Source organism: Neofelis nebulosa, chromosome 6 (assembly GCF_028018385.1).
Source record: "Neofelis nebulosa isolate mNeoNeb1 chromosome 6, mNeoNeb1.pri, whole genome shotgun sequence".
NCBI classification, from domain to species: domain Eukaryota; kingdom Metazoa; phylum Chordata; class Mammalia; order Carnivora; family Felidae; genus Neofelis; species Neofelis nebulosa.
The window spans coordinates 35,744,578-35,767,075 of record NC_080787.1 but is presented as its reverse complement, the minus strand read 5'-3'; the positions used below and the strand labels follow the sequence as shown (position 1 = coordinate 35,767,075).

At 55.8% G+C, this 22,498-nt stretch overlaps 1 protein-coding gene across 22 annotated transcripts in view; it reads right to left on the bottom strand.

The window, feature by feature from the left end:
* Window positions 1-59: 59 nt before the first annotated feature.
* Window positions 60-22,498, bottom strand: part of SYNGAP1 (synaptic Ras GTPase activating protein 1) — a 32,225-nt gene continuing 9,786 nt past the window's right edge. For 8 of the 22 annotated variants that reach the window (XM_058733567.1, XM_058733572.1, XM_058733574.1 and 5 more), the window contains 16 exons: window positions 19,813-19,904; window positions 19,224-19,345; window positions 17,294-17,447; window positions 16,979-17,077; window positions 14,810-15,436; window positions 14,523-14,667; window positions 14,152-14,296; window positions 12,395-12,631; window positions 12,053-12,254; window positions 11,652-11,830; window positions 10,917-10,958; window positions 9,448-10,522; window positions 8,952-9,125; window positions 7,097-7,308; window positions 5,886-5,976; window positions 60-1,995 (listed from right to left, as the gene is read on the bottom strand). In XM_058733567.1, coding sequence (XP_058589550.1) covers window positions 1,849-1,995; window positions 5,886-5,976; window positions 7,097-7,308; window positions 8,952-9,125; window positions 9,448-10,522; window positions 10,917-10,958; window positions 11,652-11,830; window positions 12,053-12,254; window positions 12,395-12,631; window positions 14,152-14,296; window positions 14,523-14,667; window positions 14,810-15,436; window positions 16,979-17,077; window positions 17,294-17,447; window positions 19,224-19,345; window positions 19,813-19,904 — 3,743 coding nt within the window. In that variant the 3' untranslated portion in view covers window positions 60-1,848. Of the gene's footprint in view, window positions 1,996-3,045; window positions 3,114-5,000; window positions 5,081-5,470; window positions 5,611-5,885; window positions 5,990-7,096; window positions 7,309-8,951; window positions 9,126-9,447; window positions 10,523-10,916; window positions 10,959-11,651; window positions 11,831-12,052; window positions 12,255-12,394; window positions 12,632-14,151; window positions 14,297-14,522; window positions 14,668-14,809; window positions 15,437-16,978; window positions 17,078-17,293; window positions 17,448-19,223; window positions 19,346-19,812; window positions 19,905-20,022; window positions 21,469-22,498 lie in introns of those variants that run through there. The other 14 variants (XR_009262895.1, XR_009262896.1, XR_009262897.1 and 11 more) reach the window with 14 other exon arrangements.

Here is a 22,498-nt window from a genome sequence, read left to right as displayed (position 1 = left end):
AGATCCCGTCACTTGCTGGTCTGTCTGGAAGTCCCAGCTTAGGAAAATCAGTACAGCGATAAAAGAACAATCTCCGTTTATTAAACATGATTTTTCTGTTTCACCACACACTCCAGAAAAAAAGGAAATGGGGCTGGGAGTGGAGAAAAAGGGATAGTGGTGAAGGACAGAGAGGCTGGGAGTGGGGTGGGACAGGGTGGGGAGGGAGAACGAGAAAACAAAATAAAACAAGTAGGAAGAGCATCTCCCTACCCTTAGGGTGGTGGAGGGGGAGGGACGCGTGGGGGGGGAGGGGGCCAGGAAGCTCTGTACAGAGGGGTTGCCCCCAGCCCACACACACACACCCCCGATATGTACAGTACAAACCCCAGATAATTACAACAGCCAAAGAGAAGAGGAAAGAGGATCCAGGGGTAGGGTCTGAGGTTGGGAAAGCAAGGAGAGGGCACAGGGATAAAATTTCACATATTTACAACTTTTATATAAGTATAAATTTGGCCCCGGCTGGGTGTATGTGTGTAGGGGGATGGGACTGAAGGGGAACTGTCCATACAAAAGAAAGAAGGGTGAAGTCTGGAAAGAGTCTCAATACCAAACGCAAGAAGGGATGAGGGGGCAAGGCTGGGTAGGGGACAGCAGTCAGGGAAGAGGGGGTGCCAAGGAGGGGCTTCTCCCCTCCCATGACCTACCCACCCTAAACCCCATCCATCCTACCTCCCCTATCCCGCCAGAGAGCTATGTACAGAGAAACACCGAAAAATTGTGGAGCTGGCGGGAGGGAGGGAGGTGGAGGGAGATTGGGGAGGGGGGAGGATGAGAGGGAAGCCCAGCCCTGTCCTACCTCCCCCGGGGGGGGGACAGAGTCATGGAAGGGGGCCCCCAACACCCCTCCTCCAACACAGGTCCCCCCACCCTGGGGGAGAGAGACATGGCTTTTCCTAGAGTAAGTTCCCCCCTCCCCCTGGGAGTAGAGACCAAGAAGAGAGAGGGGGAGAGACAAGGGGGGCTGTGTGTGTCAGGGTAGGGCAGATCAACCAGTCTGTCCTCCCTAACATACACACCCTCCTAGACCCTAACCCCTCACCCTAACCTCAATTCCACCCCACCCAACACACTGGGGGAGGGGGGGGCATAAGCCCCCTCACCCCGCTCTGGGACCAGCCAAGAGCAGATCAGGTGTGGGAGGAAGGGGAGATGACTCCCATTCCCCCCTTGCCGCCCCCTCCCTGCCCCGGTGGCCCCTCCACCCCATCTGGGTTCTGGGTGGGGAGGGAGTAAATTTAAGAGTAGTAGGAGGAGAAGGAGTTTGTGCGTGCTGAGCCCCCCCAGACGCTCCTGAGAAATCAAGGGGTAATAGGGCCCCCTCACCTGGGGTCCCCTCCCCATAACAAGGGGGACAGGGGAGGCCAAAATGGGGCGGTGGAGGGGAGTTAGATTGTCAGCTCTGGTTACTGCTAAAAAATCACCCTGAAGTTGAAAGTTTGGAGGTGCCACACCCCCAGGGTGGGGGCGAGGGTCTGTCCCCCAGTGCTCAGGGGAACGATGAGGCAGAGGATGGGGATAGCACCCCGGAGTGAAGGGGTCTGTGTGGGGTAGGTGGTGTCCTGGGGCAAGGGTCCCTGGGGGTCACAGGGGGCAGCACCCCAACAGGAAGGAAAAGGGGACAGCTAAGGGTCCCCACTCTCCCCCCTGGAAATGGTGCGGTGGGGGTGGGGGATTGATGCCCCCCAAGGAGGCATTCGGGGAGGCAATCCCGCTGTCCCTCGGCGATATCCAGTCCTGGTGGTGGGTGCTGTTCCAGGGTGGGGTGCATGGGGAAGGAGAAGAAGGTCTGTGATGCTGGGTGGGCTAGTGGTCTGCGGTGTTTCGGAACTCGCCGTTCTCGGTGATCTGCAGCCGGGGTGGGGGGGGCGGTGCTGGGGGGGCCAGGCCGTTCCAAGGTGGGGCCAGCGTCACACGCGGGTTTGTTGGACCCAAGGGGGGAAGCTGCCTCTCCTGCAAGACACCAAAGAGGAGAGCGCGGACTTATTGAGACGCTTCGCGGGGGCCTGGGTGTCAGCCCCCTTAGCCGTAGCCTCCCCCATAGCCAGCCCATTCCATAAATCATGTCCTCCCACCTTCCCCCAAGACAACCCCCCACCCCCGTCCTCCTATTGTGTTTCTCACCTGCAGTAGAAGTTACATCTTCTGGGATCAGGGAGAAGGGAATCTCACCCCAGACTCCTAATGGGCCTTCCAACCCAGGGAGTCATACCGGGAAACCAGTCAAAAGAAACAAGTTCCTACCTCACCCCCAACCTAAACCCTTGCATCTTCCCCCTACCCAGCCTCCCTCCTCCTCTTGGAACCCCCTCCCAGCCCACCCCCAATCCGAGGTAGGAACTTTGTATTGAGGGAACAAGGGGAGGCAGTACAGCAAAACCTCATTAATCCAGACCCCCATGGATTTGGAATTTTTTCATAATATGAACAAAAACTGGGCTTGAGTTTTCCTTTATCTATGAAGAAAGGGCGTGCTAAGCACATTAATAGTGGAAACGTGTCTGTAGGAGGGTACGAGCAAACAGACTTCTGAATCCTATCTATTCATTAACGCATGCTCCCTGAGGGCCTGGAGTGGAAAAGCCTTGTTCACCGAGTTCTACTTACTGTACGTATTTTGAAGACATGCATTTCATTAAATGTTAGACACTGTTACTCAGTTTTGTCACTTATTCAGAGTGGCCATCTTCCCAATATAACACTCCAAATTAGAGAGGTTTAACTGTACTGGGCTGGGGTGGGGGGGGGGGGGAGGGGGGATTCAGGGAAGTCATGTGGGATGGTAAAAACATCGTGGGAGGGCTGCCTCTCTCTCGTGCTAAGGGCAGAAATGACTGGGAGCTTCTGCAGAGGCACAGCATGCCACAATCTCCGCATCCCCAGGAAGCAGAACTGCTTCATTCCTTTCCGCCCCCAGGATCCTTTCAATCCCTCTGCCTGGGATCCCAGTTAGAGGGTGAGGGGTATCAGACCCTCCTCCCACCCCTGGTCCTATTCTATCACCTCCTCCTGCTTCTGGACCAGCTCCTGGCTTCTGGCTCCTGCCCTCAGCTCTGGCTGCTGTTCCTCTGCTAGGAGAGAAGAAAGCCACCTGTTCTATACTTCTGGTTGCTCATTTGGCTTTTTAAAATACAGGCACAGAATTAGTTTTTAAGTCAATGGCTAAATTGCAGAGGGACCAATACCTAACTAAGAGTGATTTAGAAAGTGTCCAGGGGTGCCTGGGTGGCTCTCAGCTGGTTAAGCATTTGCCTCTTGATCTCGGCTCAGATCATGATCTCACAGTCTGTGAGACTGAGACCCATGTCAGACTCTGCGCTGACAGTGCAGAGCCTGCTTGGGATTCTCTTTTCCTCTCTCTCTGCCCCTCCATCCTGCTCATTATGCATGTGCGCTCTCTCTCTCTCTCAAAATAAATAAATACACTTAAAAAAATGTTAAAAAAAACCAAAACGCATCCAAATTATTTCCTGGGCCACAGGGCATTTAGGCCTAGCAGCCTGGTTCTGCGTAACCGTATCTCTATAGGATACAAAACATTCCCAGTAGAGGCTCCCAGATCGGCTCTCCTTTTCAAATCAAAGACCTCACCTCTCAGAAGGTCACCAAACCCTCAGCCTTAAGCAAAGCTCCCCTCTTAGCTTGCTGAGCATCTTGCACACTTTCCCCAAGTCAGCAAGAGAGGAAATTACGTATGGTAGGGGATCCTGAGTGTGGCAGGAGAGCAGGGAAGGGAACCTCAGATTCCCTTCCCTCTGCCTGTCTGCTGGCAACAGAACACAGGCATGCCCCCTACACCCCCATGGACCCAAATTTAGAAAGTAGATAAATTAGGGCGCCATTATTCATTTTACAAAAGAATTCGCGGCAGGAGTCCTGTAAGTGGTGAGGTCCCCTGGTGACTCGTAGCATCTGTTTGCAGATCACTAACTACTTTGACGGAGAGGTTGGGCAGGCAGAGAGTTAAAATTACAGTGTGAGGAGCCACTGCCCACTGCAGGTCAATCCCGCAGAAAAGAAAGCACCCCAGAAATGGTATCAGTGGCTGACAGGTTCCCATTTACTGAGTTTTAGGTAGGACCATGTGTCCGGCAAGGCCACTGGGTGGCGGGAGATGGGGGGTGAGCTCCGATAAGGACGGATAGGTTGTTTAACATGCTGTTCCCGGCATCTCTGCCGGGAAATCCACGTGGCTACTGAGCCCATGATCTTATCTAGGAAGACGGCTCACCCCACTTCCAACTCCCACGCCACATGGGCCCGTCTGCATCCTAACATCTGTCAGGGCTCCTTTTTTGTCTCTCCTTGTTCCACTCACCCTGCCTAGTACCCTGACATCCTGAACAGCATTCTTTTCAGCCCCCCCAAAAGTCTTCCTGAGTCAGTTGCCCATTCCTAACTCTCACCCATTGGGGCCCAACAGGAGCTACAGATCTCTTCTACTCAGATATAAGGGAGGAGGAAGAGAAACGGGTGAGGGGTAGAAGGAGGGATGGAGAACGGAGGTTAGGGAAGGAAGGGGAAACCCCCACCTACCTGCTGCAGTCAGCACAGCCCCTCTAGCCAGGGTCCCCCAACCCATCATCACCACCACCCCTTAACAAAGCCCACCCCCAAAGTCCCAACTCCCAAGGACGCTCTGGTGAAATGGGGGGTGACAGACATACACCGGAGAGGCAGAGGGAGAGGACCGAGAGGAGGTTGGGCGGTGGGTTTTGTAGGAGAGATCTGGGGATGTGCCAGGCCTGTCCAGGGCAAAATGCTTGGTGTTGGCGGGGTGTCACTGAGCATTTCTGGGAGCAGCAGGGAGTGCTCTGTTTGGGCAGTGCCTTGGGAGCCGGGTCTGTGCAGGAGGTGTCAGGAGGGTAGGGTCTGTGGAGGTTCTCGGGTGTGGAGGGCAGCAGTGAGGGTGGGGAGAGGCTCCAGAGAGTTGGAGGGGAGCGGGCTTCACGACCAACCTGCAGTGGTCCGGAGTCACCTCCCCCTGTGTCCTCCGCCCGTGGTCAAAGCGGAACCAGGAGAATTACCTGATGAGGAGCTGCAGGGGGAGAGAGTGGGGTCACGGGGTCAGGAGCCTTGGCGGTGGTGGTGGGGAAGCCTGGCGGTCAGAGCAGAGGAAGGAGGAGCATGGGTGGGAAAGTGAGCAGAACTGGGGTGAGCAAGGGGTAAGGGTGCAGGAGTGAGGTCCTACAAGCTGGCTGAGGAGAGAGGGAGGGCGGCAGGGAGCTGGAGGGCTAGACAGGTGTGAGGACCAGAGGGAGGGATTTTCATACTGAGGGAAGGAGAGCTTTCAAGGTGAGAGGGGCCTTCAAGAGCTGAAGAGTCAGAAGAGGAAGCTATTAGGGAGTTGCCCAGGAGACAGGAAAATTGGGGAGCCAAGAGAACAGAGGTGATGGGGACCACTCAGAGCCTGGGAACTGGAACTCACCCTGCCCTGTGCTCTAGTCTAGTCAACTGCAGCCTCTAGCGCTTCTGGCCCAAGATGAGCTCAGAGGAAGCTGAACTCCCGACGTGAACAGGTGCAGGCACAGACAGGGCAGGGGTGCCAGGAACTGGGTGGGGTGGGGTCTGGGGGCAGAGAGACTGAGGTTCTGGTGGAGATTCCGAGACCCAGAGAGGAGCAGGAGAGACGGGGTAGGAAGGCACAGGGGTGGGGCTGACACTGCCAGGAGTGACAAAGGCACAGACGATGGGATGAAGATGGGGTCACCGGGGAGCACAAACAGAGGACAGTGGGAGACAGATGGTGATGGGGCCGGGTGGCTGGTGCAGTGAGTGCACGAAGGACAGTGGGATGGATGGGGATGGGACACGGAGAAGATAAATGACATTGTAATTTCCACCTGAGCGTCGAGCAGCCTCTTCTTGGGTTCGGGCAGCGGCTCAGGCATGGCGGGGTGGTCCCGGCGCAGCTCCTCCTCCACCAGCATCAGCCTGAAGGGACGGGCTTCAGTGGGGTTAGTGGCGGGCACGGGCTTGGAGCCTGCCGGTGGAACTCCTGATCCTGGGGAACCCCTGCAGCTCTCTGGAAAAGCCTGGGAGTCCTTCTCCTCTGCCCTCGAATCCTTCCGTCGTTATGACCCAAAAGACACCCTGCAGTAACCTTCCTCTCAAGGACTCTCCCGTGCTAAGGACAGCTTTCTGGGCCTCGAAGACCTCCGCCACGTGGACACCCCCGGCACTCCGTCCTCCCACTCAGGATGGTGCCCTCCCACTGCCCCTCTGTAGCTGAGCTTCTGCATTTCCCATTCCATGTCCCCGAACCCAGGCCATCTCCAGTACAGCCCCTGGGACACCCCTAGCCCAAGAGCGGTGTCGACAATCATCATTCCCCGCATCTCCCTGCCTTTGATGAAGGCTCTCAAGGTGATTTCTCGCCAAGAATATCAATTAGAGAAGGGTTTGAAAACAAGTTTCAAGTCAGGCCTTTCTCCTTCTAATCAATCTTACTCAAAAATACATTCAGAGTGAACCAAAGTGGGATTGGCCCTGATTTGAGTGGGGCGTGGGGTCCCAGGACAGCTAACCACCTTGCCAGGATACCTTCTTTGGAGGCCAGGGCTTGGCAGAGCAGTGCAAGTGTGCACACACTCCACTCAAAGGAGGGTCATTCGCTTTCCAACAGAGCACCTTTTCAAGGCTGGAGAGAAAGGGTTTACCAAGGATGGGGATAGCCAGGGGCTGCTCTGGCTGGGGCTCTCTGCCTCACTTTGGGGAGAACATCACAGGCTAGGTTGAGAATAACCAGTGGGAGGCTGCAGCCTAGGCTGGGGCCAGACACATAGTAATGGACGGTAACAAGCACATTTTCCAAGGGCTTCAAAGGTCAGTCTCTCAGGAGAGAGATCAGGGTTTGGGAGAGGAACACTTGTGCACTAAGCAAGAGGTTTCTCCCCATCGGGTGACCGGTGAATGGGTGGCAATCTCTGGGAGTGGGGTGGTGGGCTTTCCTCATGGGACCCTGAGTTTGGGGCTTGAGGCTAAAAGGGGGAGCTCACTGGCTCTCTTCAGCCTCAGGTTCTCCCTTGCTACCCCTCCCCAGGCCGCCCCTCACCTGCCAATGATGCTCTTGATCTGCGAATCCTTCTCCACCTGCTGCTGCCTTAGCCTCTTCTCGCTCTGCTCCAGTCTGGCCTGATACTGCATCAAGATTTTGCTGGTCTGCTCTTCCTGGGACAGCAGCCTCCGCTCATACTCTTCTAGCTTCCGGTTGGACATGTGCAGCCGCTCCTTCAGTGAGTGGATCTCCTCCTCATACTCCTTCACCTGCCCGCCGGGCACACGACCCCGCACTGTGAGGGGTGCCTCACCCTGACCCCACCACCCAGTCTCCGTCCTTGCCTACCAAGCAGCCACTGCATGGTGAGGGACATCCCAGCTGGCTTCTCCAGACCCTTCCCTGCCTGCTCATCATACCAGACATAGTAGCTTCTGAGAAGGCCCTTCCATGGAGCCAAGGCTCCTTTAAAATGGACCAAGGTCATATGCTCCCACACCGAGAAGCACAGACCCACCATCACATGTAAATCTGGACACGTGAGGACCCACAAAGACTCACGGACACACCTTGAAGGACTGTGCACAGAAATTAAACATTAAGGTGACTCTTCAACCCAACCAGGGCACATTAGGGAGACCCAGGAAGAAAAGACATCAGATAAGAAGAGGCGATGTGGGGTCAGGGGTCTGGGCTTCAAACAAGTTGAGGATGAGAATCTAGGAATGCCTCTCTGTTGATAATGATCCTGGAATTCTGGGGCTGGAAGGGCACAGAAGAGTCATTTTTATCTGCCCTGTACACTCTAGAGCCTAGAGCTGTGCTATCTGATACAGTAGCCACTCGCCACATGTGGCTATTTAAAATTTAAAAAAAATTAAAAATTCAGTTCCTTGGTTGCATCAGCCACGTGTGGCCAGTGGCTACCACGCTGGACGGTGCAAATCACAGGACACTTCCCATTACTGCAGAAAGTTCTACTGGACGGTACTAGTCTAGAGCCTTCATCAACAAAAATATCTCACCCAAGCCATAGAACAGAAAAAATGATTTGGGAGAGTATTTTCTCATTCTCCAGAGAGAACACATACATAACCAACCCCATTCTAGATGCAAAGCAGAGATGTTATATATTACCTAAGCTGGCTACCTTGATGCATCAGAGCTTAACTCTCTCATGGAACTTGCTACACCGAGTCCACCTAGATCAGTCCCGACATTTTCTTATGCTCAAAGACCACATGCCCCAAGAAACCTCTCTCTGCTCCACCCAGGTTGGAGTCAGACATTCTTCACAATAACCTAATCTTACAGCTACCCTCTTCTTCAGAGCCCTTGGAGCAACAGCTTCCCCAAGGAACTTTCTGCTAAATCATCTGTGTGTGCCCCTGAGCTCTTGCTGTCTTTTGCTCTGGGCATCACCAAGCTGAGAGCCCAGATGGTTTTTCCACACACAGGCCAAGTCATACCACTTTCCAACACCGACCCTCTGTCACCCTACGCCTACAGGACAATGACTGGGTAAGCTGGACATCATTTGTAGTATAACTGTAACTGCTGTGCCCCCTGCCCAATTTATCAGCTCACACTGCTGGCAAAGCCACTTCCCCTTTCCCGAGTAGTCACAAGAGCCAGGGCTTATGTTCCCCCTGGGGAAGAACACAGAAATAAACCTTAATATAGAATCTTTCTCCCCAGACAGTCTATGACACGCCACAAAATAAAGCTGGAAGTTGGCCTTCCGATAGACTGACTGTCGACAGCCTCCCGTGATACACTGAAGGCTTCTCAAGGAAGGGGATCAGGTCTTTGTCTCTTCTTTCTACCGTAATTACTTGACCCTGGGTGCGTCCCTGGGAGGCATCTAGAGGCTTCCCCTGTGGGTAATGGGAAGGTGAGGGGCCCGGCGTACCCTGTCCAGCCGGCTCTCATCCATCGACTTAGAGTACTCCTTGAGCTTGTACTCTTCTCGCTCGATGTGGGCACTCTCGATGTCAGCTGACAGGTGAGGCATGTTGGAGACCCAGGCTACCGTTCGCTCGGAGGCTGGCATTGTGGGATTCAGCGTGGATGGCGCCTGAGAATGCTGGGATGGGGCAAGGTGGGGGTGAATAGAAAGGAAAGGTGGGAGAAGGCAGGGTGCATTTAGAAGGAGACAGCGCTGCCAAAGGAGATGACCGTCCCAACCTTGTTCCCCTGCTCTAGTGTTGATCTCCTTGAATCCACAGTGCCTAGAACAGGATGTAGCGCATAGCAGGGACTCTACATACACTTGTTTAATGAATGAAAAGGGGTGAGAAAATTGTACCTTCAGACCACAGACTCTATTCTGCCCCCACTTCCCCACCCCATTTCCTTCTTCCCTCCCTGGCCCTCACCCACTTGGCCTTCCTCCCACCCTCACGTACCTGCTTGGTGATGGAGGGCTTGAGCCCCCCACCCCCTCCGCCACCGCTGCCCCCGCTGCCCCCAATGCTGCCCTCTTTGCTGAGGCTTTGTTGCCGCGGACGGGCAGGGCCGTAACTCGGCTCCGGTGACTGCAACAGATTCCCACTGGATGGCCGGGGTTTCTGGGCAGCGCTGACCGTCAACTGCTGAGACTTGCCCCTCTGCAATGGAGGCGGCTGGCCCCCGCCACCCCCACCACTGCCCCCACCACCACTCCCACCTCCGGGCCCTGAGGGGGCGGGCCTCTGGGGACCAATAGTGATCTGGGGAGGGGACAGCATGTGCTGCAGGTTGTCCTGGAGTGAGAGCTGCCGACGGGTGAAGTCGGTGCCAGAGGGTCCAAACTCATCACTGTAGCTGTGGCTGTGAAGGATGGAAGCGGCGGGGGGCTTGGGGACCCCTGAGGAGAGGTCCTCGCTCTTGCTATAGCCATGGAATGGGGCAAAGGTGTCCCCGGGGGGCTCTCCACCTCGGTGGTGGTGATGGTGGTGATGGTGGTGATGGGAGGAGGGAGGGGCATGGCCACCACCCCCTCCGTGGCCCCCTGGGGGGCCTGGCCCATCAGCAGCCATGTGGAAGAGAGGGTTCTGAAAGGAGAGGGGGATACGCAGTTGCTGGGCAGGGACACCGTCCGTGGTGACACCCATCTGGCTGAGGCGCATGCCAGCCGCTGTAATGGACGAGCCACTCCCCTGGGAGAGGCGTCCAGCGGGCGCAGGCCGCAGCCCTAAGGCCGCTGTCAGGGAAGCCTGGCTCGAGTGCAGCAGGTCCCCAACGGCCGCCAGGTTGGACACACTGCTGCTGTTGAGACGGCCGCCGGGCCCGTCGCCCTGCAAATCCAGCATGGAGACACTCTTGTTGACACTCAGCATCTTCTGCTCTGGCTCTGTGATGTCCGAGCTGCTCGTGCAGTATGCAGGCGAGGAACGGGCCAGTGGTGGACGGCTTACATAGAACAGGTCTTTCCCCCCACCAGGGGGCGGTGGGGGTGGCTTCTCCTTGGTTGGGGAAGGGAGGCGAGCCATGTCCATAGAGCTGCGGGAAGGGAAAGGGGCGTACAAGCAGGAGGTAAGGCCAACACCACCGGCAACTGAGCCTGCTGTGGTCTGGCACAGGCCTGGGGGTGAGAAGTGGGACCCACAGGGAAGGGAGGAGAGCTGGAGGTGGCAGCTCTGCAGAGGGCAGGTAGGGAGGGGATACATGGGGAAAAAGGAAAGGAAAAGGCCTTTCCTTTCCAGGGAGGAAGTGAGGCCTAGAGGAGGGGAGATGGGGGCACCAAGATGGGGGATGAGGGGCAGGTCCCAGCAGATATGGAGGAGATGAGGGTGCATGGAGGAGAAGAGGGGAGGAGGAAGGTGAAGGCCACTGGAGTGGGAGCGGGGAGCAGACAGGAGAGGAGAGGAGGGTGGGGGAGGGGAGAGCCCCTCACCTGTTGAGGCCTCGAGCCATGAAGGACTGAAGGTCGATGGAGCTGGAGAGAGATGGGAAGAGGGGCGAGCACAGACAGAGAGAAGGAGAGAAGTGGGCAGAAGGCGTGGACGCATGGAAGGAGAGGCGGGAATGGTGGAATGGGTATGGCATCATGGAGGGAGACCGGGGCGGAGGAATAAGCAGGGCAGTCATCAGAATGAATAGCACCCGAGGCCGCCACATCGGAGTGGATGCCAGGGCTCGGGAGGCCCTGCTAGGGTCCACATGTTACTTCTCTGGGGCTGGATCGTGGCTGAGGTCTGCAGGCTTCTGGCAGGGGGCTGGGGAAGTGCTTATTTACCAACCAGCGCAGAGACAACTGAACGTTTTGACACGACATGGCTGATCTAACTTGTGTGGCTGAACCTCAGCTCTGGGACAGGCATGGGCAGGCAGAGGGACAAGGCAAATCAGAGCTTGTGGCAGGACCCCCCCCACCCCCCAGGCTTCCAGCAAGCTGGAGCTGGAGGAGCCTCCACACTCTTCCTGGGGCTCTGAGATTCCTGCTCCCTCTGGCCTTAAAGGGGCTCTCAGCCTAACCACGGACTATACCTGTCTCCTTACCATTTTCTGTGAGAGCCTGCCTCTTTTTCCTTTTAAGCCCTAGAGAGATGCACAGGGGCCCAGTGGAGTGTGTCCGGAACAGAAAAGTAGGGGCTCCTAGGGCACCGGTGTGGGGGTCCCAGGTGCTCACCTGTTGAGGTCCCGCATCATGTAGCCCTGCATCTCGGCCGATGGGCCTCGCAGCACCACAGGCTGAGGCCGGGGCCGCTCACTCTGACGGCTTGGCTGCCTTTGGATGTTGGGGTTCCTCAGAGCTGTGCTGATGTCATTGAGGAGCCGGGGCAGTGGGCCCAGCTTCAGAAGGGCTTCCTGGAAGGGTGAGGCTGTTACCTGGGGGCTAAGTGCCCAGCTCTAAGAGGACCTCAGAGGGTGCAGATGGAAGGTGTCTGAGCTGGGGGGGGGGGCAGGCGGGGGGTGCTAGAGACACATCTGGGGACAGTAAGGAGAGAAAAATCTGTGCAGGGGGTGGTCTCTCAGGCCACAGGAGCCTCTGGAGACATCTGGGGATGCGGCAGAGGGGCATCTGCTGACCTTACTGAGCTGGGGCAGCACCTCCCAGAGCAGGGCATGCAGTGTGGAGAGCTCTCGGCCCAAGTCGATGTAACCCTCAAAGCTACTGCTGTTGGTCAGCGTGTCCAGGTTGGAGATCTCATACAGGAACTGCTGCATGGAACCCCACTCCAGCTCCAGAAACTCATTCATGAATCCCAGAAAGTCCTCCTTTGAGGTAAACCTGGCCAAGGCATCCAGAAGGCAGGGGTCACACACACACAGAAGGCCTCACACCCACCCGTCTCAGGGTCTCTGGGGACTCGGGAGGCCCTTCGTGCCCACCCCCAGCCCCACCCTACCCCTGCCTGAGGCTTCTCTCACTTGGAAAAGTTGGCCAGGTTCTGGATGACCTTGGCAATGAGGGTTAGGGTTCGTGAGGTCTGCTCATCTGGGTACTCCTGCATGAGCCCAAAGAGACTGGGCGACATAATGGCTGGGCAGAGGAAGCGCAAGAAGAGCGAGGCGCTGATCAGCCTGTCAGCGATGTCCTCCCGGCCCCGCTCTGCGCAGCGCAGCCGCCAAGATGCAAACACCTCCTTCAGCTCCCTCGGGAACACGCTGAGGGGAAGGGGTGGGGAGACAGAGAGAAAGAGAAAGAAAGAGAGAGACCGGGACTGAGCCCCAGAGACCCTCAGCTTCCAGGGAACATGCTGAGGGGGGTGGTAGGAGGTGAGGGTGTGGAAACAGAGTGGGGGAGAGACAGGGAGGGAGTGGCTGCAGGAGGAAGACGGGAGGCTGCTGGAAGAAGAGGGCTATGGCAGAGGGAACAGACAGATCAGGGAAAGAGAAATGGAGGGGGAGAGAAGGTGAGGGGAGAGAGACATGCGGGAGAGAGACGGAGGGTGTATGAGAGAGACAAGGAGAGGAGTAGAAGAAAAACAGACACCAGGGAGAGACAGAGATGGGAGAGAGATGGAGGGTCACTTGAGGTACAGGGAGCTCGGACCCCCCAACTCTTCTGGATTCCAGGGAAATGGGGATGGAGGTGCCCCTGCGTGACCCCCATTGCCCGCAATGGCTCAGCTCACTCCCCACCTCCCCGTCCCACTTCAGTGTCCCACTGACACCTTAAACCCCCCCCCCCAACTTGTGTAGTGTAAAGCAGAGCTCACCATCGCCCCCACACCTCCAACTGGCTCCTCCTCCTGACTTCCCCAGTTCTGTCAATGAGACCACAGGTCTCAAACACCAGCCCCGTGGCCTCTTGAGTCATCCTTGACTCCCCACAGACAAGCTCCCTTCTTTGCAATCAGCTGAAGGCTCCGGCTGATCCTTTCCTCAGTGAGTCCTTCACAGCGGCCCCTCTTTCCCTTTCCTGCCACCGTCCCGATCCACTGACAATCACCTCCAACTAGCCTGGACTCCGCTCTCCCTACCCCACTCACTCCCTGCACCCCACGCCACTTAAGGATTAATCTTCTCAATCATGATACTTCTTGGCACTAGCACCACTAATGGCATCCGTGACCTACCAATGAACTCCAACTCTTAGCCTGGCAGCTGAGGACTTCCAGATTCTAACTCCAACTCCCATGTCCAGACCTCTTCTCCTTCCACTCTCCATTAGGAGCCATGTGCTCCATTAAACCTGGCCTAACTGCTGGCCTCCGAAAGCTCCCGGGCCCTCACCTTCATGCATGTGCCCCTCCCATGGCATTCTCCCAGAATGTCTTCTTTGCCCATCAAATCCACACATCAGAACCTAACCCGGTCTTCAAAGCCCAGCCCCGGGCGGGGGGGGGGGGGGGGGAGTAGAGGGGCGGGGGTACCTCCTTCACGAAGCCTTCCCAGCTTATCTCAATCAAACCTCCACTTTCTCTGGCCTTATGTTGCCTGGGGGGAGGGAACCTTCCTTGGCACTTAACACACAGTACAACTGTTCCGTAGCTTTCTGTGTATCTAACCTGTCCCTCTAAGGGCAGGGGCCAGGCCTCAATCTTCTGTCTGCCTGCCTTACAGCCCCAAGCACGCCGCTTCACCCATAACCAGTATTCAGTCCTCTTTGCGGATGGACAGATGGATGAACAGATGAACACACGACCCCAGCCCCGGCCCCCACCCAGCGTTCCCAGTCTCACCAGTGGGAGTTGACCACCTTGCACAGGGCCAACTCACAGCACATCCGCAGGTTGGCCTGGTGCTCTGCCAGGCTGGACGCCGTGCACTTGATAGGGTCCACTTCGCAGTTCTCCTCCGACTCATACAGAGCACGGATGAATTCCCCTGGGGTGGGGGCACAACAGAGGGTGGTCATACTTGCCAAGGGCAGGGATGGGGGCTGCCTGGGTTGGGGAACTCGGAATCCCATGGTTGGAGGCTGGAGTCCGGGGACTCGAGGCTTGGAAGCATTCAAGCTGAGGAAGGGTGACTTGGGGTCTGGGGTAGCCAGGTTTAGGGTTGCGAGGCACGTGTGGCAGGTTTGGGAAGAAGACCTGAGACTAGGTCGTACCGATGGCATCCTTGAGGTATTTCTGACCAATCAGTCTCATGTACTCTTCTATGGCTTTAGTGGCGAGCGTGTTCTCGCGGAATATAAGGTGCTCCCGTTCCATGAACCGGTCTACCTCGGACATGGCCATGTCTGAAAGGAAGTCCTGAGGCCCGGGAAAATCCAAGGGTCAGCCTCCATACAACCCGAGCTCATTCTGAAGACATTAGTGCCCTATCCTTACTATCCCCCTCTCCCAAGCAAGTGCCCACTCCCAGGTTACCTATTCCTGGGGGCACAGCACTCACCTTGGCCTTGCCCGTACTCTGCAGAATGTGAACCAGTGCACTGGCAACCTCCTCTTTGCCCTTGACATTCAGGGCGGGCTCCAATACGGCACACAGCATCCGGTAGTGGTTGGTGACGTACTCTGCAAACTCCTTATACAGCTCCATGGGCAGGATACTCATCGTCTGGTAGCGTGCTTTCAGCCGCACAGCTGGGCAGCCTCCTTTGCCCTTGCCCCCTGAGCCGCTCCCTGAGCCCCCGCCCCCTCCTGAACCCCCCATGCCCCCGGAGCCCCCACTGCCTGTCGGCAGGGTCACAGGGTACCACTGCTCTGTGAAGTGGCGCCCAGCTAGGGTGGCCACGGGCACAGTCACCAGGCCAACGTAGCCCGCCTTGTCCTTCTTGCGCTTTTTGTCTGAGTCACGGTACAGATGTAGCCGCAGGGCGCGGACAGCCGGTAGATTGTTAAACTCAAAGTGCTCGCCCCAGAAGACGGTGTCCCCCGAGGCCGACCGGGGCTTGGAGGTGGTGCGGGCATACAGCATATCATCCAGGCAGAGCTCGCAGTAGTACCGCTTCTTGGGGGGGAGCTCCCGAGCCTCTATGATCCACAGCTTCAACACATTGTCCACCCGTCGGCTGTTGTCCTGGTGGGGTGGGGTGGGCATGGCGGATAAAGGGGAAGGGAGAGAGAGACAGAGACACCAAAAGGGGAGAGACAGTGAGAAAGTGAGAGACAGTCTCTGAGATAGCAATTGGAAGGCTGAGAGTACGTGTATTGGGTTGACTAGTATCCTCCTTCCAAAATTCATGTCCACTTGAAACCTATGAACGTGACCTTAACTGGGAAAAGGGTCCACTTAATATGGGTTCACCTTAATATGGGTCCCTTAAAAGGGTCCACCTTAATATGAGGTACACTCATATTAAGATGTGTTCATGCTAGATTAGAGCGGGCTCTAAATCCAATGCCTCATATCTGTATGGAGAGAGATTTAGAGACCAGAGACACACGGAGACAGAAATCGGACAGGTGCGGCTGTAAGTCAAGGAATGCCAAAGATTGTTGGGAACCCCAGGAGCTAAAAGGCAAGAAAGAAAAAAGAAAACAAAAGCAAAAACAAAAGAGGCAGGGAAAGATTCTCCCTTAGAGCTTCAGAGGAAACAAAGTTCTGCCAACACCTTGAGTTTAGACTTTTAGTCTCCCAAACTGTTAAGGAATGAACTTCTTTTGTTTTAAGTGACCTAATTGGTGGTAATTAGTTACGGCAGCCCTAGAAAACGAATGCAGATGGTAGCCATACACCAGACAACAGAATCAGCATTGGGAAAATTTTCAAAAGCTAGAATAATAAACCAAAAATAAGGTGGAATTTGAAGGGAAGAACTGGGGAGTCCTCCAAAGACAATCAGAAGTTGATTGCAAAAACAAAAAAAGTGAGCTGCATAAATACAGGATGGGGGAGGCTACATGTAGCATGAAAGGGCCTTGAGGATACAACGGACCACAAGGTCATAGTGAAGCCCAGGGGATGTCACAGTCACAGTAAGAAGAAAGCATGGCGTTCGGACTCTGCACGCGTTAGACTGTATCCAGCAAGTAGGGTCTAATTAAGGACAATGAAAAACAAGGGCCCCCTGGAGGAGGGTCACCAGGACTGTGGGCTCACTGGAAACTGGGATTCGAGAATAGCTGAGGGAACTGGGAGCATGTCTCCTGGGAAAGAGAAGCCTTGGGAAGAACACAGACTGTAGAATTTCTGAGCCAGAGGGGACTTTAGAGGTCATCGAATCCCCATCTAAACCCCATTCCCACCAGCTCTACGGAGAGGGAACTGAGGTCTAGAGACTTGGCTAGCTGACAACTGTAGCTGTGCAGGAACGCTACAGGCAGGGGCTAGGCGACCACTGCCAGGGTGTTGGTGGGGCATTGCTGCCCCCAGGGAAGACGAATCGGCTTTGTAAGTCTGGGACTTCTATGGCAAAGAAACATCACAAGGTAGGAGGAATGGTAAAAAGACATGGGGGGACTCAGAAACAAGTGGGGGTCACCTCCTGCTCACCCAGATCTCCTCCTCTCCAAGCCTCCCTTTCCTTTAGAGCTCATCTTGCCCCCTAGGCCCCCGGCTTCCCCCGTGGCTTGACCTTTGCCTTGCCCATGCTGTCTGGATCTCCTTTACTCCCGATACCTTGTTTGGTTTTACTGCCCGTTGTAGGTTCTCGATCCATTTGTCCCTCTCGGCGGCAGAACGACAGGCAAAACATTTTGTCCCTGAAGACGTTGTTACCTAGAGAGGGGTGGGGGTTGAGATGGGGCTCCAGAGGGGAGGTGACTCCTAAGACTGGAGACTCCATCACTGTGTCTTCCTCCCTGGCCTGCCCTCCTTTCTTTCAACCCCGGAGGTTTCTGTTTCCTTACCATCCCCACCTGTGCTACCTTCGTCAGGCCTCCGTGCCCTCACCCTCCATCACTCCTGCCCTCCTCAGTCCGCGAGACCCAGTACCTCAAAACAGAACTCCTGGCCCAGGATGGAGCTATGCACTGGCTTGATAATGGAATCTTCATCCAAGTTGAGCTCCAAGGCCTCGGCCGCACTGCTAGGGCTCAGCAAAGACTCGTGCGAGTGTGACTCCTTGAAGCTCTGCATCAGCCGGGCCCTGGCAGGGAAGGGTCCGATGACAGGGTCAGGGCCCCACTCTTCTTACACACCCAGGGGCTAGCTCTAGGGTAGGGACCTGGGGAAAGAGTCCCCTGAGCCCCCTTCCCACACAGACACAGACAGAAAGACATGAGGAAAATGAGAGAAGCCAGGACCCTTTAAGAAACTCCTACCCCCCAATTCATACCTAAGGGGTTGTGAGGACTGGGGACACCTGGAAATACCTCAACCCAGAAATGGACCATGGCAGAAAGGAAAACAAAAACAAAAACAAAGAGAACAGGTGGGTGTGGGGCACTTTTAGGTGACCACCCCCAACCCCCAAATCAGAGCCTCAATATCAGGGGAAAAAGTAGGAGTAAAGAACCAGAAATACAAAGAAAATGTTTATTTGGGCCTGGCACACAGCTAGTACCTAAAAAACATGTAATGATTCAAAGAATGAATGAATGAAAGCAGAGGACAAGTTTTAGCAGAATCAGAGGAAGGAGGGAGGGGAAATCACAAGCAATAGGAGAAAGCTGTGGGCAGAGAAGTGAGAAGGAAGAGATTGAAAATGGGGCCTGGGGAAGAGGAGGAGGTAGGGCAGGAGGGAGAAGGGGGAGGCCAAGCCACGTGCGGAAAGACCGAGGATGGAAGAAGATGAGGAGCAGCTGGGAAGACGGGCGTGGGAACAGAGGTGGGGGACAAGCAGGGACCACACCAGGGAGCAGAAGGTAAAGGAGACTGAGGGAATGGAGGACATAGCACACAACACAGAGGGATGGGATAGTGAATGGCTGGGAGATGGCTAGGGGAGGAAGAGTGGAGAGCAGCGGGAAAGCGGGAGGGAGAGCTCGGGTGTGGGAGCCTCCATGAGGCTATTTATAGCAGCCCCGTCATCTTGGGCTCCTTTGCCGTCAGCGCGACGCTCCCCCGGCCCCCCGCCCCCGCGGCCAGGAATACCATGCCCTCACCCCCCCGCCAGGCCCAAATCCAGCTCTGGTGACATAGGAGGGGGGTAGGGGAAGGTGTGACTCACCTATCCCAACCTCCCTACCTGCCCAATCCTGGGGGCGGCCAGACATGGGGGGAAAGGGAGGACAGGGTTCTCCCTGGGGAGAGACTGGGCGAGGGGGAAACCCAAAGAGGGACCCCAAGAGGCAGACAACAGAAGCAAATATCAGATCTCCTGCAACCCCAGTCTCAGAGACAGTGCCCCCTGGACTTCTCAGAGGGATTTCTGCCTCATACTTCATTCCACGATTAACCCTACAGCTTCCCCTCCCAGTTGTCAGCCTGCATACCTGTGTCAGCCTCCCCTTTCTGTCAGGCTTTCTGCTGCCCTTCCCTCATCCATCAGTATCTGCCAGCCCCAGCCCCACTCCAACTGCTGCCATTCCCTCACACCCTTCTCCTAGATCACACTGCTCCCTCTCCTACCAACCCACCACCCCTTCCCTGGATTCCTTCAGTGTTTCCCAGGCTCCATTACTCCTCTGTCCTGTACAGCTCCTTCAATCCGGGGATGGAGCCCATCCTTCTGGTGACCAGGAGAGTCCCTCCTTGGCCTCACCTTCATTCTCTTCCTGCCTCTCAGCTTGTCCTCTCCCTGCACCGTGCCTCTCTCCTGCTTCCTCTTCTCCATTCTGTCCCTTGTCCCATAACATCCCTCAACCAATCCACCAATCCACGGCCTTCATTCTCTGCACCTAGATAGCCTCCTTCCCTCCAATCTCACCCAAGAGTCCCCTATGCTGCATCCAGCTCATCCCGCCCACTCCAGCCCCTGTACCGGTCATGGTCAGCACTTCGGAAGCGAGGCAGGATCTGGCGAAAGCTGCTGGTCCGGTCAAGTTTGGGTTGTGACTTCGTGCGTTTGATGGAGCTTTTTAGCCTCCGGCTCAGGAAGCCTTGCTGGGGTGGGGGGGAAATGGGGAGAGGGGTGGATTGGGGCAGGGTCAGTTCTACCTACTCACCCCTCAGCTGGTAGAGTCCCTGGATGAAAGTGGGATGGGGGGGGGGGGGGAAGGGAAGTCTCTAGAGATGAGGAAATGGAGATGGGAGCCCTGCTACCAATTTTTCTTCCCTTGCTCCCAACGGGTGCAAGCATACACATACACACACACACACACACACACACACACACACACACACACACACACCAGCTTGGAGAAGGTGGGAGGGCTGGTCTGAGAAGCAGGGGGACAGAGCCAAGGAGGGGGAAACCAAAGAGGTGGGGAGAGGCGCGCGCATGAGTGAGTGTGCGCGCGCTTTCTCTCTCTCTCTCCCTCCTGCCCCCTTTCTCAGAATCCTGGGGCTCCAGCTGGGGCTAGAGAGGAGGGGACCCAGCTGAGCCACATCTGGCTGGTGCCTTCACTCACCGAGGGCCGGAAGGGCGCAGCGGGGGCGGCCTCCATGCTGTACTGCTTCCCCCCTGGGACGCTCTTCCTCCTCGAGCGACCCAAGTGGTATTCTGGAGGGGGATAAAGAGCCAGAAGGGAAGTTGGGGAGGGGTTGCTGTTAGCCCAGGTTTCCAACTCTGGCCCCAGCCCATTCGCCCACCTCCCTCTGCCCCTCAGCTCCAGCCTCACCTACCCCCCGGAAAGCAGCAGGAAGAGCAGCGGCGGCTGAGAGGCTGACGGCGGGAAGGAGGGGGTAAAGAACCCGAGCCGGAGCCCCCCGAGGGGGATGGGGTGGGAGGCCTTAGGCCCATGACTGGGACTGGCAGTCAGCAGAAGGGCATGGCTGAGAGGGTCAGTAAAACCCCAGTGATAAAAGGACACCAAAGATCCACAGAAGCTAGGTCCTTGGTGCCCACCCCCCCAGGAAGGGGCTAGCTGGGGGGGGCAGTTGGGTTAAAGGTCATTGCCCATAGGCAGGCTTTCCTCTCCCCTCAGCTGGGCACATCTTCCACCTGCCCCCCTCTCCTGGAACCCCTGTCTGTCTGGACAGCCAGGGCTGCCTCCCATGACCCCCTCCCTGGTCTGGAGGGGGAAGTCTTAGAAGCGACCTGTGAGGAGTGGCAGGGGAAGAAGCCTGGGAACAGAAAATTCAAGGAAGGGGCAGATGGGAGGGGGAGGGGAGAAGGGCAGGTTCCACGTGCACTGCAGTGGCAGGGACTCAGGAGGGAAGGGGGGTGGGGAAGAGGAAAAGAGAAGAATGCAGGGGAGTGGGCAGGGAGTGGGGAGGATGAGCAGTGGAGGTTCAGGGGACTCCCAAGTGAGGGTAGGGAGAAGAGGAGGAGGGGAAGAGAATGCGGATGAAGCTCAGACTGCCACGAGTCTAGAGGGGTGGCAGCTCAGAGGAGGGAAGCTGGGGCTCTGCTGCCAGGGAATTTAGAGGGGCCAAGGGGCTAGAGGAGAATGAAAGTGGGGGGATGCCAAGCTCCGGCTCCAGCTCCAGAATGGCTGCCCAGGCCTGGGCTCCCCCCTCAGCCCCACAGTCACCACTGCAGCCAATGGGGGGGCAGGTGCTGCATCAGGGGCGGGGCTATCATCTCCACGGCAACAAGAAGCTACAGGCTGGAGGGAGGGGGACCGGAAGAGCTGCCTGTTAACCCTCTAGGTTCCAGAACAAGGGAGGGCCACAGCTACATTTCACTGTCTGCTTCCAGAATTGCAAATCACCAGCAATCTACCCTAGAATCAGTCTTCAGTTTCCCTTTGCCTCCAAAGCCCAGGTGTTAGAAGGTCTGTCCACAAAAATGCGGACACCATGACACAGGAACCCTTGTCAGACCCTTGGGAACATGTGTGTAGAGCACAGAAACATACACTGAGCTGTGTGGGTACGTGTATATAACCACAATACAAAAAATAGGGATCTAGGTGCTTATGAGACATACACACAACTGTGAGCACAGGGGTGCCACAGATCCACGTTCTGAGACCTTGGGACCCACATACCCCACGGGATACATGCTTAGACATATGTGAACACTGCAACAGGGGAGTACACATTTGGACCCAGACACCCACATGAGAGCTGCTGGTGTGGACCTGTGGCCCCAGTCCCTTGGGAATCATGTGGGCAGCACATTACAGAATTAGACATTTAACCCTAACACACACACACACACACACACACACACGGAAGTCAGTTTAACCTCTAAGATACGTGCTTGAGTATACCATGATCCCAACCACAGCAAGGTATCCTGGTACCCCAAAAGCAAAAACATCCTTCATTCACATGGGAAGTATGACCACATCCACTCTGTCTCAGGACAATCCCTTCTTCTCCCCCAGCCCTTCCCTGACTCCAACACAGGCATCAGTGATTGCTCTCACAATAAACAAAAACAAGGAGCAAACGCTATTATTTGTCCTTCTGAGGGCACACTCAACAACGCATCTAAGGGTATCTTTTTCCTAGTCTCTGCATTTCTCAGGTATGGCTGCCTCACTTCCATTCCAAGGAACCAAACTCAGCCACTACTTTCATATGCAGGCTCCTTTAATAAGGCACAAAGACTAACTTGAAATCCACTAAAATTTTGCTTTGGAACTAAAGAATTGACAGGCAGAGAACAAATTTGCTAATTGGTTCTCTTGGTTCTTGGAAGTAATATCACCTCATGCATATTATCAGGAGCTGAGATCTATGAACTCACACATAAGTCACAGGTACGGGTAAACCACGTACGCATACGCTTACAAAGACTTTCACTACCGCAAGAAAGAAAACCACAAAGGAAAATGAAACAAAGTGACAGAAACACAGGACATTCTGTTATTAATGCTGCATGCAATGACATGTACAGGAAACACAGCACATACCCGTGTACACACACAGAGCAAACCTGGTAAGTGTACACTGCGATCCTGGGTCTCCAGGTCCTATCCCTGCACGATGTATACACGCATGCACACACATAACAGCCACCTACACACACCCGTAACACAGGCATTGTGCACACACCCACACATGTACACACCCTGTGTACACACACAATTGCACTCTCACACATACACAGCGAGGGCTTGGACTCCCGCCTCTCCAATCTCTCTAATCTTGCCATCACCCACAGAATCTCTCCCTGCCCTCCAATGTCCCACATCCCTAACC